This window comes from Hypoxylon trugodes, assembly GCF_022578975.1.
Source record: "Hypoxylon trugodes strain CBS 135444 unplaced genomic scaffold F4822scaffold_11, whole genome shotgun sequence".
Taxonomy (NCBI): Eukaryota; Fungi; Ascomycota; class Sordariomycetes; order Xylariales; family Hypoxylaceae; genus Hypoxylon; species Hypoxylon trugodes.
The window spans coordinates 27,773-46,109 of record NW_026250026.1 but is presented as its reverse complement, the minus strand read 5'-3'; the positions used below and the strand labels follow the sequence as shown (position 1 = coordinate 46,109).

At 28.7% G+C, this 18,337-nt stretch overlaps 3 protein-coding genes across 3 annotated transcripts; 2 read left to right on the top strand and 1 right to left on the bottom strand.

Annotated features, from left to right (window-relative positions):
- The first annotated feature begins 1,116 nt into the window (after positions 1–1,116).
- Positions 1,117–4,718, top strand: F4822DRAFT_419549 (uncharacterized protein). Its single transcript, XM_051459619.1, has 2 exons — positions 1,117–1,315; positions 1,391–4,718. The coding sequence occupies exon 2, from the start codon at positions 1,412–1,414 to the stop codon at positions 3,968–3,970; it is 2,559 nt and encodes an 852-aa protein (XP_051308947.1). The 5' UTR covers positions 1,117–1,315; positions 1,391–1,411; the 3' UTR covers positions 3,971–4,718.
- Positions 4,719–5,154: 436 nt separating this feature from the next.
- Positions 5,155–6,390, top strand: F4822DRAFT_419548 (uncharacterized protein). Its single transcript, XM_051459618.1, has 2 exons — positions 5,155–5,775; positions 5,823–6,390. The coding sequence occupies exons 1-2, from the start codon at positions 5,648–5,650 to the stop codon at positions 5,890–5,892; spliced, it is 198 nt and encodes a 65-aa protein (XP_051308946.1). The 5' UTR covers positions 5,155–5,647; the 3' UTR covers positions 5,893–6,390.
- A 182-nt stretch (positions 6,391–6,572) lies between these two features.
- Positions 6,573–8,267, bottom strand: F4822DRAFT_419541 (uncharacterized protein). The gene has a single exon (XM_051459617.1). The coding sequence runs from the start codon at positions 8,118–8,120 to the stop codon at positions 7,221–7,223; it is 900 nt and encodes a 299-aa protein (XP_051308945.1). The 5' UTR covers positions 8,121–8,267; the 3' UTR covers positions 6,573–7,220.
- Positions 8,268–18,337: the final 10,070 nt, after the last annotated feature.

The window sequence follows — 18,337 nt, the reverse complement described above, 5'->3', positions numbered from 1 at the left end:
CGTTTACGACAAAGTGATGTAGTGGATCTCACGTACGACCATAAATCGGCTGAGAATCAACTGAGAAATGGACTACCATTTCATAGACAGCAACAGAAGGCGAAAATTCCATGCGACTTCACAAGAACAACAAAATTTTCTGTGTGATCGGACCTGCAGATGAAATATGCACACTGCTAGCCGTATGTGTATGTGATATATACGGGTTCCAGAGTAACTTTTTTTTTGTCGGTGCGGCTGCATAACGCCCGCACTCGGAGGTTACAATATGACCCAAAACTATTAAGGTGAGGCCTCAACGGGCACATATGTACGTCAAGGTATCGTGTAGTGGCCCAGTTGGGGGTGCTAATGCATAGCGGAGTGAGTGTTGATGTTCCGGAACTGCAAGTAACTGCAAATCGGCGCGTAGCTATCAATGCCGGATGCGCACCTAGGTAGGGGCACCGTAGGTGTAACAGCATTCATTCGACCATTCACCTGTGGAACATGAGCCCACCGGCAATAGTGTTTCTCGAAAATCCTTCAAATTTGGAGCTCTCGTGACCACGTAGACGATTTGCTGTCAAGAAATAGGAATGCTTGGCCCGATAGAGGAGGCCATTCCTAACGCTTGCTCTACTGTGAGCTTGCGAGCATTGCGTATGAGGTCCATATAAATATCCAAAGAGAAAGATATATAAAGGACGGTATTTCAGAGGTGTTGACTTTAACACCAAAAACAACTTTTCAAATCATAGTTGCGAGCTGTAAATCGACGTATGGCAATATCTATAGATGTTGTTAAACTCTGCTGATACTGGAAAGTTGGAGAAGTTGAAAAGTTGAAGAAGCAACCTTGGAAGTTAAAAGGTTCGCCGTCCGCAAGGGATTAACTAGCGCAATGTCGGGTGTAACAATCGATTAGCTAATATTACTTACCCCCATGTTGATTGGGCTGCTGCAGACCAATCGTGCAAAAAGGATTTGATTGGTCCATTGCCAGCAATTACGTAGTGAATACTTGCGGTTGCCAGGTCGGCAAACATGACAGGGGTATAAGCAGGGATAGGGGCCAGTAACTGTTGGCTGAAAGGGGCGTATCCTAGTCAATCCAAAACAACCACCACCAGAATTCACGTATCGATTACGATCGTGCTTAGATTTTAGAGTCTACATCCTTATGTCTCAACCGTAAAACTTCATCAACTTTGTTGAAGAAGGCAATAATTTACACAAAATCTACCAAAACTTACCTGCGAATTTGTCGCTATTTACTTCTTCCCAAGCTGGGCGCAAAAATATAAATTAACTAATAAATCAAGTTGGTGTACAAGTATGTAGCCTCCCCCCAGTAGTGGACAATCTGGCAAACATGCCTAAGTCATTACAATACTAATACGGCCACCAGCATTCCTACGCCCCATCCAAGATGGGAGCTTCCTCATGGAACCCTTTGCGTTCCCGCGACGCTCGACAATCCAAATTACCCCTTTACGAAAACATAAACAAGGAACGAGATTCAAACGACTCATACGACTCCTCCGACGATGACGGATATTCTATCACGTCCTCATCCCCAGGTACTAGCAACTCGCGAGTTACGAGCGCCTCCACATCGACTGCAGCACCCATCATGTCGAAAAGGAACTTCGTACTCCCTCGTAAACCACGCCAGCCCCTTGGCTACCGCTTACCAAATAAAGTCATCCGCTACCTTTGTTTTGGCTTGACCTCCTTCATTATTATTATGATCCTCTCTCTCATTCGAGCGAGTCACAATGAAAACAAGGCCCTGGCCGAGGGCAGAATCGATAGACCGGCGTCTGCTCCTCCGCCGTGGGATTCCTACCCATTCATTACAAGATACTACGGTGGCATTAGAAATCTGGTCTCTTTTTCCCGGAATATCCCCGAGTATCCTCGTACTGCTGGTGAGGCACCGGTAGATAAGATGTCATACGCCAACAGTAGTAAATGGAAGCCTGATGTGGAAGAACGGAGTTTGCCTGCTAGTAAGGAATTCAACCAATATCCCCAGAGCGTGTTCCAAGATGCGCCTGAGCAATTTCAAGAATGCTTTATCGACAAAGCGAACAAAGTGCGGGTACCTCCTATTCGCTACTACGAAGGACGTCCTAACGGTTTCCCTGAGGCTGTACTTGGGTCTTATGAACTTCTCGGACTTCCTGAGGATATCTGCTTTGAACGTTACGGCCGATATGCCCCGTACGGCTTTGGATATTCTGTTAGGTCTGGCGGTCTGGGCACCGGGGAGCACGGTGAAAAAGAAGGCTTCGAGTCTACCTGGGACAAGGTAGCCCAAGTTGACTGGAAGGGAACGAACTGGGCGGACGTACAAAGGCGATGTTATCAAGCCAATTCTGTTCGCTTTGGAGCAATACCTCCCAGACAAGCCAATCCCAACGGCTTCTATGTTGACGAAGGTACTGCCGCGATGAAGCTTAACACCCGCGATGCTTTACTCGACGAGTCGCTTAAGTCTTCCACGGATAAGGCTACGAAAGAGAAGACTCCGGCGCCAGCATCTAAAGGAGAGTCTGACAAGAAACAATTGCCGAGGACAGCCGTTGTTATCCGATGTTGGGACGAATATTTCTGGAGAGAAGAGGATGTTATGAACATCCGTTCCCTAATCAGTGAATTAGCCCTAGCATCCGGTGGTCGTTACGATGTTCATTTGCTTGTTCAAGTTAAGAATGATGCTGCGCACCCAATTTGGGCAGATGCAGCTACATATCAACGAAGAATCGAGGAAACCATACCCGAGGAATTCCGAGGTCTCGTTACTTTCTGGACAGAAACCCAGATGCTATCACTCTACCAGGGAATCTTTGACTTATTCGCCCGTGGCCCAGACTTGCCAGTTCATGGTGTCTATCGTGGCTTACAGATGGCTATGCAATATTTTGCCTACCAACATCCCGAGTACGACTATTATTGGCAATGGGAAATGGACATTCGCTACATCGGCCACTACTACGATTTGTTTACGAAAGTAGAAAACTGGACCAAACAGCAGCCAAGAAAGGGTCTTTGGGAACGAAACGGGCGATTCTACCTGCCTTCCGTACATGGAACCTGGGAAGATTTCAAGCAAATGGCTCGAGTGCAGAGTGAAATAGGCATCACCGGCGCCGACAATATTTGGGATGGAATTGGATCCGATAAGAAAACGCAGTCTAGCCGTGGCGATAGGCCTATCTGGGGTCCTGAAAGACCCAAGGACCCCAATGACTGGTTCGAACCTGATGATGATCCCGTTCCAGAAACTTCCTACGAAAAGGATAAATACGTGTGGGGAGTTGGCGAAGAAGCGGATTATATTACATTCAACCCCATGTTCGATCCAGAAGGTACCACTTGGGGGTTAGCGGATGACATTACCGGCTACAACACGACAGATGGCAACGGAATGCCACCACGTAGGGCCCAAATCATCACAGCATCACGTATGTCTCGTCGCTTGCTCATGAAGATGCACCGAGAGACTGCCTTCTTCAAGCATCACGCTTTCCCAGAGATGTGGCCGGGCACTGTTGCTCTGCAGCATGGTTACAAGGCTGTATTCGTACCGCATCCCTTATATGTGGACCGTGAATGGCCTACAGAGGTATTTGCACGCACCCTTAATAACGGAAAGAACGGAGCTACTGGAGGCTCGCGTACTTCAGTCTTCGGCCAGCGTGAGCACAATCTCATAGGTCTTACATGGTTTTACAACTCGGGATTCGCACCCAATCTATACCGTAGGTGGCTCGGGTTGAAAGTGAACAACGACGGCGGCGAGGAGTTCGAATTGAATGTGGATGAGAGCAAGAACGGCTCTACTGTAAGCCTAATGCGTGGTGGTGAGGGTAGGATGTGCTTGCCGCCTATGTTGCTTCACCCAGTGAAGGACGTCGAACTTCCAGTTGAAGCCAACCCGGAGGATAAGATCGAGATACCCGAGTCCGACCCAGGAGCTTGAATCAAGCAAGCGAGATAGCTGAACAAGGAAAATGGTTAATGAACGGTTGCATCGGCCCCGGGTTTTGTAACGGGCTACTAGTATATAAACGGACTCTAGCACATATGGGGAGGGGCGTTGATTGGAAAGTTTGGTTTTTTTAATCGCCACGATATTTTTCTCGTGAGCTTTTCGAATGACTGGTCGACGCGGAGCAAGCGAGCGTTTGCGCGTCAGGAGGTACGGTGTAGCATAGCATTCACTGTACAGATGGGACGGCATGGCTGGATAGAACGGAAGGGTACCTGCTTAGAAAGTAGGCTGTAATATCAAAGTTTTAATCTGGTTGAACAAGTGTATGGCCTCAATCCTTTTGATACTTTGACTTGTTGTATCCACGCCTAACGCCCTGTCAGAATTACACTGCCACTTTCGCAGCACCTTGCGGTGAACAGCAGCCACCGTCGAACACATCGCTTTCCTAAGGTAGGGTCATACTAGAAGTACTCAAACACCTGAATCTAGAGGGCCTTTCCATATGACACCTAAATATGTCGATTGGACGATCTGCTGCTAGAAAATTCGGCTGATTCTATATCAGACAGTAAATCCGATTCTCTGCTTTTACCTACTTTTCTGCCTACCTGGGTATAATGGAGCTAAACCATCTACGTGTGCGGGCGTGTCCTTTACATTTGGGTTATCCTTCTTGAGATCGAAGTAAATACGAATTAGAATGATTAAATATCTACCTAGATAGGGACCGAACGAATTACCTAGGTATCTGAATGCTTAGCAGTTAAAGGGAGTAGATATACATATGTATGTATATAAGTACGGTACGTAGCTAAGTACCTAAGTAAGTATCATTATCCCACATAATGCCGAAGCTAACCTATACATATGTATCTACTTAGGTACCTAAAGACCTAAGTACCTAGGTATACATCAACTCTCATCGCGTTCTAGCCTCTATTGAGGGTTTCGTTATTAATAACTTTTACAGGCCTGCAAGTACATAATTGATAATCATTTCTGATGAATTCTAATAATATGAGAGCGCAACGTGCTACCAGATACTCGGTACATTCCTAGGTAACTCCTATGATGTATTGTTTATAAGTACCTAGTATGTACCTACATAGGTAAGCACTTAGGTATGGAATCGTAGATCCCGCGGCTACGATAAGCTTAAACCGTAGCCTTAATTATCCTTTTTTTTTACGTTGTATTTCAAAATCTCCGTATTGTACTTCTAAACGTATTATACATTCGAATACCATACCATCATCAACACCACACCACACCTTAGAGACCCCAAATCTTACAGACATCTAGAACTCGTCTCGCGTCCGGCTTCTTTCCGGGCATATGATGATCTTATGTCTTTCTCTATTACCACCCAGTTTTCAAAATCGCTAGAAATAGATTTCAGGCCACCCAGTTGTGTGAGGCTCTGAGGATCCTAGAATAGAACTGATGGAGTTCGCAGTCCACCTAGTACCATGTTAAGAATCTCCTATTGCGGTTATTGCTGCCTTCATCCATGACTTGTGAATTATAATATACTCCGTTCTTCTTGTTTCCCTATCACTCGAGCGTTTCTACTGCCTTTTATGATACTTTAAGCGACCTAGATATTTACTCAGGTACCGTACCCAGGCAATATTTAGAAAAACCCCTGATTTGACCACAGCTATGGAGAATACCATGAACAGTGCTATCAATATCTACTGTATAGCTTCGTTTTTATTGTTCACCGTTGCCGTACATTCAGGATTGTGGAGAAGAGTCAGTCTATCTACTCGTTACGCTGGAGGAACAATGTATGAACTCATTTCCTGCAGCTCGACAGCGCTAATGTATTACGAAGGCTCTTCACGATCTCCGTCCTCTGTGCCTATTTGAAATTCAAGCTTCTATTGCCAGACCACAACAATTAAGCCTCGTGCGACCAAAAGGGTAGGATGTGCCTCCTCGGAGAGTGAGACCTCGGCTCTAAACTGAATGCTAAACTTTTCACAGTGTCCTTCCGAGGAACCAATGCCGATCGTTTACTTGTCCTACACACGCGTGAGAATGATTGGTGGGATAGATGGAGTCATAGTATAATATAAAGCTGTTAGATGTGACATGAATTGGTGCGACAATAGATACTACCTACCTATATAGATGACATCCTAATATTTGATAACTGAGACCCAACACGGTTACACAATAGGGGCCAATCCCAACATACGCCCATAGGGTGCGGATATATCATGTTAGGCAGGTGTTACACCATAAGCGGGTGTGAATGGTGTAACATGAGTATGTAGTATCCCATGTAGGCGCAAGCCAACACTCTAATATGAGACGTGCAATCCAACTGTCGATCGTCAGCAACTGAAGACCTATAGGCCGAGAACTTCGCAATACCTTGGCAGCGTGGTGCATTTGTCAGACTCCATACAGTTGTAGACGCCCACGGCATTCCTTCGGCGTGCCATTAGAGCCCGGAAGAGATATAAATGGTAACGGATAGCTTGATGAGCGGCATAGAGAGCCTTAAAAGACTGAAATATGACGAATCATAGTAGGATAACCCTGTCGGTGCGTCCGAAATGCATAAATTAATTGCCAGCTGGAGACCTCTATAATGATATAGACAATTGAAAAAAAAAAAAAAAAGTAAAGGCTGGAACTCCGCTTAAATTTGCTTTTTCGAATGAGACGTTTGTAGAATAGGTAGTGCGCGGGAACAGGACCTCTATTTGCAAGCCATGATATTATATCCGTCATTGATACTAAGTATAAACGAGTTGACAACTATCATATAGGAGTAATTGACAAACGGTGAGACCACCAAACGCCACTCAACTAATCAAGGTTCAACATGATATTCAAAGGCTCCGTAAGATGTCATAGGAGTAGGTGTGAAAAGGTACCTGTTTTAATTTAGAAGCTCTTACGATTCCATATGTACTCCATTAGTTACCTGGGTACCTGATTACCCCTACTCACTGATCAAACAACAGTACCTGTAATGTGACGAGTAAGCTTCTGGTAATTACCTAGGTAGTGCTAGAATTTCCAAAGCTGGTTATCTATAGAATATCCAGATTGCTGAACGCTAAACATCGCATGATTAGAAAGCACGTAGTGTATTGAAACACGTTCTACATCCATTTGTCCTTAAAACCTATGTAAATTTAACATTGCTTGCCTGGCAATAAAGAGCGCCGAAGAACAAATACCAGCAAATCTTTGCCCCTAATAGAACAGTATCACATCATAGTGCCTTCTGGCCAACAGCAGTTATGACTTTTCCTTGATGGATCACAACGCCTTGCTCCGTCTCCTTGACGCCATTTGCAAACAAATCAAACCAGGCCTCACGGGACAATGGTGCATTTGGTTCCTTTGACTTGGGTGGAAAGAATACTGCAAGCTCCTCCCAGACCATCAAGTAGTCTTCAGTCCAGCCCTTAAAGTCCTGCTTTCTCTTCTCATGTACGTTCATATGAACGTTCTGGAGGCCGTACTTCTCAAGATGGGTGTCTAAAACATCAACCCAATCATTTCGGATACCTCTCGCTTGTAGACCACCCTTGAGCACCTGCACGATGGTATCACAGGCGGCTTTGGATATCTGAGGTGAAGGCGACTCCACGATGAATCTGTCACCCCGGGATTCCTCCCACTGTAGATATCCACCAGGCTTCAGAAGCTCAGATGCGACGGAGAGGACGGGTGTGAGATCCGCGTTGGGTATAACGCTAACAAAGGCTCTGATGTGGACAATGTCGTATACGCCAATCAACTCAGCGGGGAGCGGTTTCGCAAGGATATCGAGCTCCTTGAGAGATACAGAAGCCGGGAGATAAGCCGGGTCCGGGAAGTTGATGGGATTGATATCAAACCCATCTAGCTGGGCAGCTATGCCGTTCTTAGCAAGGTTAGAGTGTAGTTCAGTTAACCATATGCCATTGCCGCAAGCAAGGTCCGCAACCTTGAGTTGTGATGACCCGGCGACGGCCTTTTCGACGGCCGGTTCTAGAAGGTAGCCGAGCGTGTTCTGGATAAGGAAATGCTGGAGATGCAGGCGTGCAGAAGATCTGAAATTTCTAGCCGGAGCTACCCAGTATTTGGATTGGTCATAGTCTTCAGTATCAGTAGAAGAAGTTGCCATATTGGTCGGAAAGCTTTCAGCTAAGGAAGGTCAAACAGAAGAGGTTGGCAAAAGGAATTAGCAGCAGAACAGTTGGATAAATTTAATGGGGGAGGAGCTTTCAGCTTAACAGGTAAATTGAAAGCCTACCGAATGCAATGACCCTTGGTACCTAAGGTCTGGTGTGTGTTACACAATCTGCGTGCATTACGACGTTAGGCAGGCTCTGAAGGGTTGGTTGGGACTTGTTAAACATACCTAGGTACACCCATCCAGTTAGGTACAGTACCTAGGTAGGTATTTGCTAAGAGTTCACCGAAGAACAAAGAAATCTAAATGGTTCCCTTACAGGTCGACTACCTAAAATGGTAAGATCTAATGAAAAATTAATTTATGTGAGAATCGTTTAGGTAAGAAGCCCATATATGATAAACCTATGCCTTAAAAAGGTATAATTATTATTAAATTAATTAATTTAAGATATTTAAATTTAAAAATAATAATATTAATAATAAATTAAATAATTAAATAAATTTTATTTATTAAAAAAACTTAAAATCTTTTTATTATATTTAAAAAAATAATCTTAAATTAATAATTAAAAAATTATAAAAAAAATGATTAAATATATAAAAATATTTATAATTATATAATTATTCTTTTTTTCTTTTTTTATATTAAAATTACTTTAATATATTAAATTAAAATTTAATTATAATAAGTTATTAATATTTCATTTTTTATAATTTTATTATAAATTAACTGTGAAAAACCTTTATTAAAACCATAAAAGGTGGAATATAAGTATCATAAACCATACAGGCTTACAAGGATGTAAGACCTCGGAGGAAACCTTTTTCTTCGCCGAAGTAAAACAATGATAATAAGAATACATAACATATAACATAAATAAATATAAATAAGGACATTTAATCTCATTTAAGGAATATGATATGGATAAATATAAATAAGTATATTTAATCTTATTTAAAAAATATAATAAGGATAAGTATAAATAAAAGTATTTAACTTCATTTATAAAAAAAATAATAATAAAAAATATTTATATAATTATTACATTTTTTTATATATTTAACCATTCTTTTTAAAACTCTTTAATTATCAATTTAAGATTATTCTTTTAAATATAATAAAAATATTTTAAGCCTTTTTAATAAATAAAATATATTTAATTATTTAACTTATTATTAATATTATTACTTTTAAATTAAAACATTTTAAATTAATTAATTTAATAATGAATATATTTCATTAAGGCATAAGTTTATTATATTTTAATAATTTTTTAATTAATATTAATATTAGATTAAAAAGTGATATAAATCATTTATAAGATATCCTTTTACCATTATTAATCAAACCTTCTTTTATTTTATTAATCTTTAAAAATAAAATAAAAAATCTTTATATCTTTTAAGAATTATTTTTTAAAAAGTATTATAATTAAACATAAAATAAACTAATAGATCCTAACTTAGAAAGTAAAGAAGAATTAAATAAAAAGGAATTCCAGAATAAAAACTTAATGTGACGAACCTATCCCTCAAAGAGGTATAGTCATTGCTGGATTGGCTAATCCGGGGTTTCTTAATTTGAAGATAATAATATTAATAATAGGTTAAATAATTAAATTGGTTTTATTTATTAGAAAAGCTTAAAATCTTCTTATTATATTTGAAAAAATAGTCTTAAATTAATAATTAAAGAATTATAAAAAAATAATTAAATATATAGGAAAATTATGGTAATTATATAGATATTCCTTATTATTGCTTTTTTTATAGATGAAGTTAGATCCCTTTATCTATATTCATCCCTTATTATATCTATTAAATAAAATTAGATATATTTATCCATATTTATCTATATTATATTTATTAGATAAGATTAGATATCCTTATCTATATTCATCTATATTATATGTTATATATTCCTATCCTATTTTAATAAAGAAAAAGATTTCCTCTGGGGTTTTATATCCCTGTAGGCCTATATGATTTATGATATTATTTTTCCTTTCCTTAATTCTTTTATCTTTAAAGATTTTTTTTCTTAATAAGTCCCTTTTAATTCAGTTTTTATTATATTTATTAATCTATTTATAAAATATAAATATATTAATTAAGAATAGGAATATATAGAGTTTTTAGAATGGATTAACAGGATTGATTTTAATATAGATATTATATTATATTTATATTGTTTTAATCATAATCTTAAATATATAATAATAATTAGGATATTTAAAAAATATAATAAATATGTTTTATATTATTATTAATATAATGGAATGGACATCCCTATTAGTTCTTTTTCCTGGTTTAAAAATAAAGAAAAATAGTTATTTATTTAAGAGTATTAAACTAAAAAAACCCTTAAATATCTTTATATTAAAATAGTTAAAATCTTAATTTATATTAAATAACTTAAGTAATAAAAGGAATTATTAAAAGAAAAAGGTTTAAAAATATTTTAATATAATTTCCAAAACCTGAAGAAGCTGGAAGAATAGGAATAATTAGAAAAGGAGTAATATCTAACAAAGGAACAGTAATATAACATTAAGGTATAAATTAATACAGTTTCTATAATTAACCCCTTCTCCAATTTTTCCCTTAAGGATATAAATTTTAATTTGTTACCATTAATCAATCTAGGTTCTAATAATGGAAATCCTTAATTAACTTTTAGATTTTTTTATTTATAAAATATTCTTATAATTCTTAAATATTATTTTCTTTTAAATAATTAAATTATTTAATAAAATATTTAATTTAATTATTAATAATTTTAGAATCCTAAATGATTTTAATATTATATTCTTCTAGGTCTTCTTTTAATTCAATATTTCTTTTAAATTTAATATTTTTAGATATTAATTTAAATATAATGATATAAAATATATTAATTTTTAATTTTATATTTATTAATAATTATAATTAATAGTTTATTCTTAAAAGGATTTTTTTAATTAAGAAGGGTCTTAGTTTCTTAAAATCTAACTTCTTATTTAGTCTTTTAATTTAAATTTGAAATGTTTTTAATATAAAATATTATTTATTTTATAAGAAATAGACCTTATCTCCCTTATATAAAATTAATCTTTTAATTTTCTTTTTATTATAATATGTTATTATTTGTCTTTATAAGAATTTAAGACATTTTCTAAATTTAATTTATAATATTAAAATCCTAATAATAAATGTTTCTGTTTGAGATGGTATTATTTCTAATTCTGGGATAACCTTGTTTATTAATGGTTCTTATTTTATATTTATTTATTATTTATATAGTATTTTTTATGGTAATATCCCAGTGATATTATTAATTAAAATATTATATAAGGATATAATAAATAATAGGAATTTTACCTAATTATCTTATTTATAATTAATATAATTCCATAAGTATTGTTCTAATGTTTAATTTAGTTGTTTTATTTGGCCATTAGTTTAAAAATAAGTTATTATAGAAAGCTTTTATTTGATCCTTAGTTTTTTTATTAAGCTAATCTAAAATTTTAAGGTAAAGAACTTATCCCTATTTAAAATAATCTTTTTTAATAATCTATATTTGTTAAAGACTTTTTTGATAAATTTAAAAACCAAATCTTTAACTATATAAATTTCTTTAAATAATATAAAATACCTATATTTTATAAGTTTATCAATAATAATCCATATATTATCATATTTTTCCTTAATTATTAAATATTATGATTTAGATAATTTAATAATAAAATCTTATATAATAATATCCTATAATTTATCTAGAACCTTAATAAATTATAAAAATTTATATGATTTATATCTAACTTTCTTAATTTTATTATAAATATTATAATTTAAGATAATCTTCTTAACTATCCCTTTGATTCCTAAGAAATTATATATCTCCTATAATTATATAATTATTTTAAAGATTTTTAAATATTTATATAAAAGATATTTATATATCTTTTATATAAACTTTTTTTATAATATTAATAATATATAGATTTTCTTATTATATAATATTATATCTTTAATAATAAAATCTTATATTAATAGAATATTTTTAATTTATAAGGTCTTTTTTTTAATCCTTTATTCTTATTTATATTATAATTTAATTAAATATATTATTGGATATTTCTTAAAATATTATTTTTTTTTTAATTTTTTTAATATTAAAATCTTTTAATTTATTAAGAATATTTATTTAAATATTCTTTTTTTCTTTAATATAATAGATTTTGAAATTAAAATGTATAAAATTATTTATCTATTATAATTATCTATTATTAAAAACCTTAATAATTATAAAAGATTTAAAATTATAATAATTTAAATAAATTTTTAAAGATTTAATAATTTTTAATATTTGTAATTTCTATTTTTTTAATATTTAATAAATAATTATAAATTCTTGATTATATATTTTATATTTTATTTTTAATTTTTTAAAAGTTTTAAAAAAATAGATAATTAAATATTATTTTCCATTATCTTTTAATTATTCTAATATTATTCCCATTATTCCATTTAAAACATTAATATATAATTATTTCCTTTTATTTAAATTAAATAACTTTATTATTAAATCTTTTATTATAATCTTTTTTATTTTTTATATTTATTTAAAATCTTTTAGATTTTTAATATATATTATAATTATTATTAATTTTATAATTTTCTTAAAATCCTTAATTAAGGTTTTATTATAATTATAGAAATTATAAAAAGCTTATATTTTTATAATGGTTTTTAAAATTAATTATTTTTTAATCATAAATATTTTAAATTTTTAAATCTTAATTTTTCTTAGAGAAATTATATATCCAAAATAATTAAATTTTTGGATAAAAAAGTTACTTTTATTTAGATCTATGAGAAGTTTAATTTTTTTTAAGGTTTTAAATATTTTATATATATTTTTTTTATATTATTTTTTGATTTTTAAATAGATCAAAATATTGTTTAAATATATAAAAATATTTTTTTTAAAGAATTATTATAAAATATTCTAGATTATTTATTAAAAGATAATTAATATATTTATAAATTTAAATAATATTATTAAATATTTGAAATAATTATATAATATTTTAATAATTATTTTTTATTTATTTTTTTTAATAATTTATATAAGATTAAAAATAAATTTTAAATTTAATAAAATAAATTATTTATTATTATTTATTTTTTCTTTTAGGTTCTTAATATATAATAAAAGATGTTTATTTTTAATTATAATCTTATTTAATTATTAATAATTATAAATATCTTTTTATATTATTTTTCTTTTTTTATTTAATTTAAATATTTTATTTTTATTCTTTTTGGATATTAAGAAAATTAAGTATTTTATTAATGATTTTAATTTTTATATAAATCTTTTTGCTTTTTTATTTTAGAATATAATATATAAGGTTTTGGATTTATTTTGATTTAATTTATAAATCTAATATAATTTTGGATATTCCCTTTCTTTTAATATTATTTTATAATTATATTAATTATATTCTAATATATTTATATCTATATTTAGATTATTCTAGAATAATTTTGGAAATATTTTTATATATTTTTTTTTAATTTTAATTTATTTTTGGTTATTTAATTTTTTAATATTTATATATTATATTATAAGGCATAGAGATATAAAATGTTCCTTTATAAAATTATTTATTTATATTTATTATAATTATTATTTTAATTTACTTAAATTAACCTTTTTCCAATATTTAAGGGTTAAATCTTTTTCTGGTTTATTCTAATAAAATTAATCCTATATCTAATTAATTCTTGGATTATTAATTCTAAACTATATCTTCCCCAAAACTAATTTATAATTTATATCAATAAGATTAAAAGATATTAATTTCTGATATTTTTGGATTAAAATAGAAAAAACTATAGTTTCTCTTTTAACTTTTCTTTTATTATAGGTAATAAGGTTTTTATTAATGTTATTAATTTAATAAGATATCTTTTTTTTTTAATATAATATTCTATATATGTTGATTAATCTTAGATGGATTAAATTAATTATATATCCTAAATTAATTAGGATATTAAATTTATATCTTTTTTATATTATTTTTATAATTAAATGGGATCCCTTGGCTATTCTTATTGAATATATTGGTTTGATTTTGTTTAATATTATTTATAAGATCTTTAATAGTTTTTCTATTATATTCTATTATTTATTAATTATATTAATTATTCTTTATAATAGGTTTATTAATTATTTAATTTTTTTTTAAAAAGTTATAATCTTATTTTTTAAATATTATATTTTTTTTTAAGATTAATTAATTATCTCTTTATATTATAGTAATATCTATTTATAATATCTATCCAAAATAATATTTAAATATTAGGCCATTTATTTTAGATATTTATAAATAGGTTTAATTAAGGTAATTATACCTTATTTTTCTTTATAAAATAATATATAAAAAATCTTATATATGTTTTTATAATATCATTATATAAATTCCCAGTTTTATCCATTTTTAATTATCCTTTTATAATTTAGATTTTTAAATATATTTAAGATAAATAATTCTAATATTTTTTATTTTTTGAATATCTTTTTAATAATGATTTTATAGGCTCTTTTATAATTCTATTTCTTATATTTTTAGATTTATATTTTATTATTTTTAAATGTATATCTTAGATCCATTAGGTTACTAAGATTATAATAATAATAATCTATCCATTTAATTAGTCATATATGGTATATTAATTCTAATTTAGGGATTTGATTTTATTTTCCTTTATTATTAGAATCTTATTAATCCTATATTACCTATTAATATAATTATATTTTTATTTAATAATAATATAATAGAGATATTTTAATTATTAATCTATATTAAAAATATTACCTTTCCTTCTACTTTTTCTTTTATATTCCAATCCATGTTCCATAATGGTCTTTATTTATTCAAAAAAGAATTAGATTTTTTTAAAAAGATATTCATTTCTTCTTCCTTAAAATCCCTTATATTTATCATATTAAGATTCTATAATTAATTTATTTGATCTACAAAATTCTCCATTTTTATTTATTAGGTGGTTTCATCATAATCTAATAATAGGCTTTCCTGTTCTTCTTTTTTTTCAATAATATCAAATATTCCCAGGGTTAAGGATCCTAATGTTGTCATTATTGTATTAACTAATTTTCTTTCTAAAATTTATAATTATTTTTTGGGTTTCTTATATTAACTCTTATAATATCCCATTTTTTGATAATTATAATATTTAATTTTATTTAAATCTTTCTTAGATTTTTTATTATTATTAATTATATTTAGGTTCTAAATCTTAATTGGTTTTTTTTTCCTAATTCTTTATTACTTTAAAGCTTTTCTTTTTTTTATTATATTTTTTATATAATCTATTATTATAAAAAATTATTTTAATTATATATTTATTAATAATAACAGATTATTCCTCTTTAAAGAATTTATTCTTTACCTAAATAGCCATTTCTTTATAAAAATAATTAAATTATATATCTTTAAGTAATTATCCTATAATTATAAATTATTTAAATTCTGTTATATAAAATATAATTCATCTCTTTTGTCTAAGGTAATGGATGGCTTTTTATATTTCTTTTTTTTTAAATAATTTATTAAATATTATTTATATTTTGTTTTTAAAATATTCATATAATTTAAAGATATATTAAAATGATTTTCTAGAATAGATTAAAACCATATAAAAATAATTCTATTTAAGAATTAAATAATAATAAATATTTATTATTCTTCTTATAATAAATTTTCTTTATAAAAAAATAGATAAAGTTTTATATATATAAATTAATCTTTAATATCTAAAATTTTATTATAAATTAACAGATTTATTAATTTATATCCCTTAATAAATAAAAAAGGAATTATGATTCTTTTTTTTCTTGATTAAGAATTTCCATTTTTTTTTCTTTCTTATTTTTTCTATTATTATTATTATTATTATCTAAAAGTCTAAAGGGTACTAAAAGTTAGAAAGATATTAATTAATAAGAAATTTCTAATAGAAACCTTTTAAAGACCTTTTTAAATCTGGTTTCCCTTAGGATTAATTCTTTTTTAAGCTTTTTAACCTCTTTTAAGGTAACCATTACTTTGACTTATCAATCAAGGGCCTTTTTTTCTTCTTAGTTATCTTCTCCTATCCTGATATTAATCTCCTCCTGCATTTTTACTTTTAAAATTTATAAATATATCTCAAAAAATATCATCTTATTAATGAATTAAAATATCTTCTTTATTAATAATAGGTTTTAAATAATATAAATAAATATGGATATTTTAGATAATAATAGATTAAATTATTATAAATTATTTAGGTCCTTATTTTGGAATTTTTCTTTATTCAATTCTTCTTTATTTTCTAGATTAAGATTTATTAATTTATTTTATATTTAATTATAATATACCTTAAAAGATAATTTTTTAAAAAATATAAAAGTTTTTTATTTTATTTTTAAAGATTAATAAAATAAAAGAAGATTTGATTAATAATGGTAAAGAAATATTTTATAAATGATTTATATCATTTTTTAACCTAATATTAATATTAATTAAAAAATTATTAAAATATAATAAATCTATCTTTTAAAGAGGTATAATTATTATTAAATTAATTAATTTAAGGTTTCTTAATTTAAAGATAATAATATTAATAATAGATTAAATAATTAAATTAATTTTATTTATTAAAGAAACTTAAAATCTTTTTATTATATTTAAAAGAATAATCTTAAATTAATAATTAAAAAGTTATAAAAGAATAATTAAATATATAAGAAAATTATAATAATTATATAAATGTTCCTTATTATTATCTTTTTTATGGATAAAATTAGATCCCTTTATCTATATTTATTTCTTATTATATTTATTAAATAAGATTAAATATATTCATCTATATTTATCTATGTTATATTCATTAGATAAAACTGGATATCTTTATCTACATTTATTTATATCATATATTATATATTCCTACCCCATTTCAACAAGGAAAAAGGTTTCTTCCAGGGTTTTACATCCTTGTAGGCCTGTGTGGTTTGTGATACTTAGGTGATTTATAATAACTTAATCCATCATTACTTAAAATATCCATACTTATTCATACCATTTAAGACCTGTTATTAATAGAAAAGATACTTTAACTTATTAATAAAATAGTATTTCTTAAGACATACTTACAGGTCTTAAAGTTAAAGATGTAAAAGGAAATTAATATCAGAATAAAAAAAGATAACTAAGAAGAAGAAAACACTCCTAATTAAGAAGCTAAGATAATAACCACCTTTAAGGAAATTAAAAGGTTTAAAAAGGAATTGGTGTTAAAAAAAACCAGACTGGGGAAGGCTCTTAAAAGGCCCCCATTAAGGACCTTTTAATAACCAGTATCCTTTTAATAGTCGACATCTCCTCAGCCTTTAATACTTCCTGGATTATTAAATGATGATAATAATAAGGAAAAGAAAAGCGAAAAACCTTAATTAAAAAAGGAAAGAATAATGATCCCTTTTTTATTTATTAAAGGATATAAATCAGTAGATTTATTAATTTATAATAGAATTTTAAATATTAAGGATTAGTTTATATATATAAAACTTTATTTATTTTTATAAGGAAAATCTATTATAAAAAAAATAATAAATATTTATTATTATTATATTTTTAAATAAAATTGTTTTTATGTAATTTTAATCCATTTTAAAAAACCATTTCAATATTATTAAAAAAGAGTTAAAAAAATCTTAATATATTTTTAAATTATATAAACATTTTGAAAATAAAATATAAATAATGTTTAATAAATCATTTAAAAAAAGAAATATAAAAGGCCATTTATTACCTTAAATAAAAAAAATACATTACATTTTATATAATAGAATTTAAATAATTTATAATTATAAGATAATTATTTAAAGATGTATAATTCGATTATCTTTATAAGAAAATGGTTATTTAAATAAAAGATGAATTCTTTAAAAAAAGAATGACCTATTATTATTAACAAATATATAATTAAGGTAATTCTTTATAATAATAGGTTATATAAAAAATATAATAAAAAAAAAAGAGATTTTAAAATAATAAAAAATTAAGAAAAAAGGGAATTAATTAAAATTTAAAATCTTAATATAATTAATAATAATAAAAAATTTAAAAAGGATTTAAATAAAATTAAATA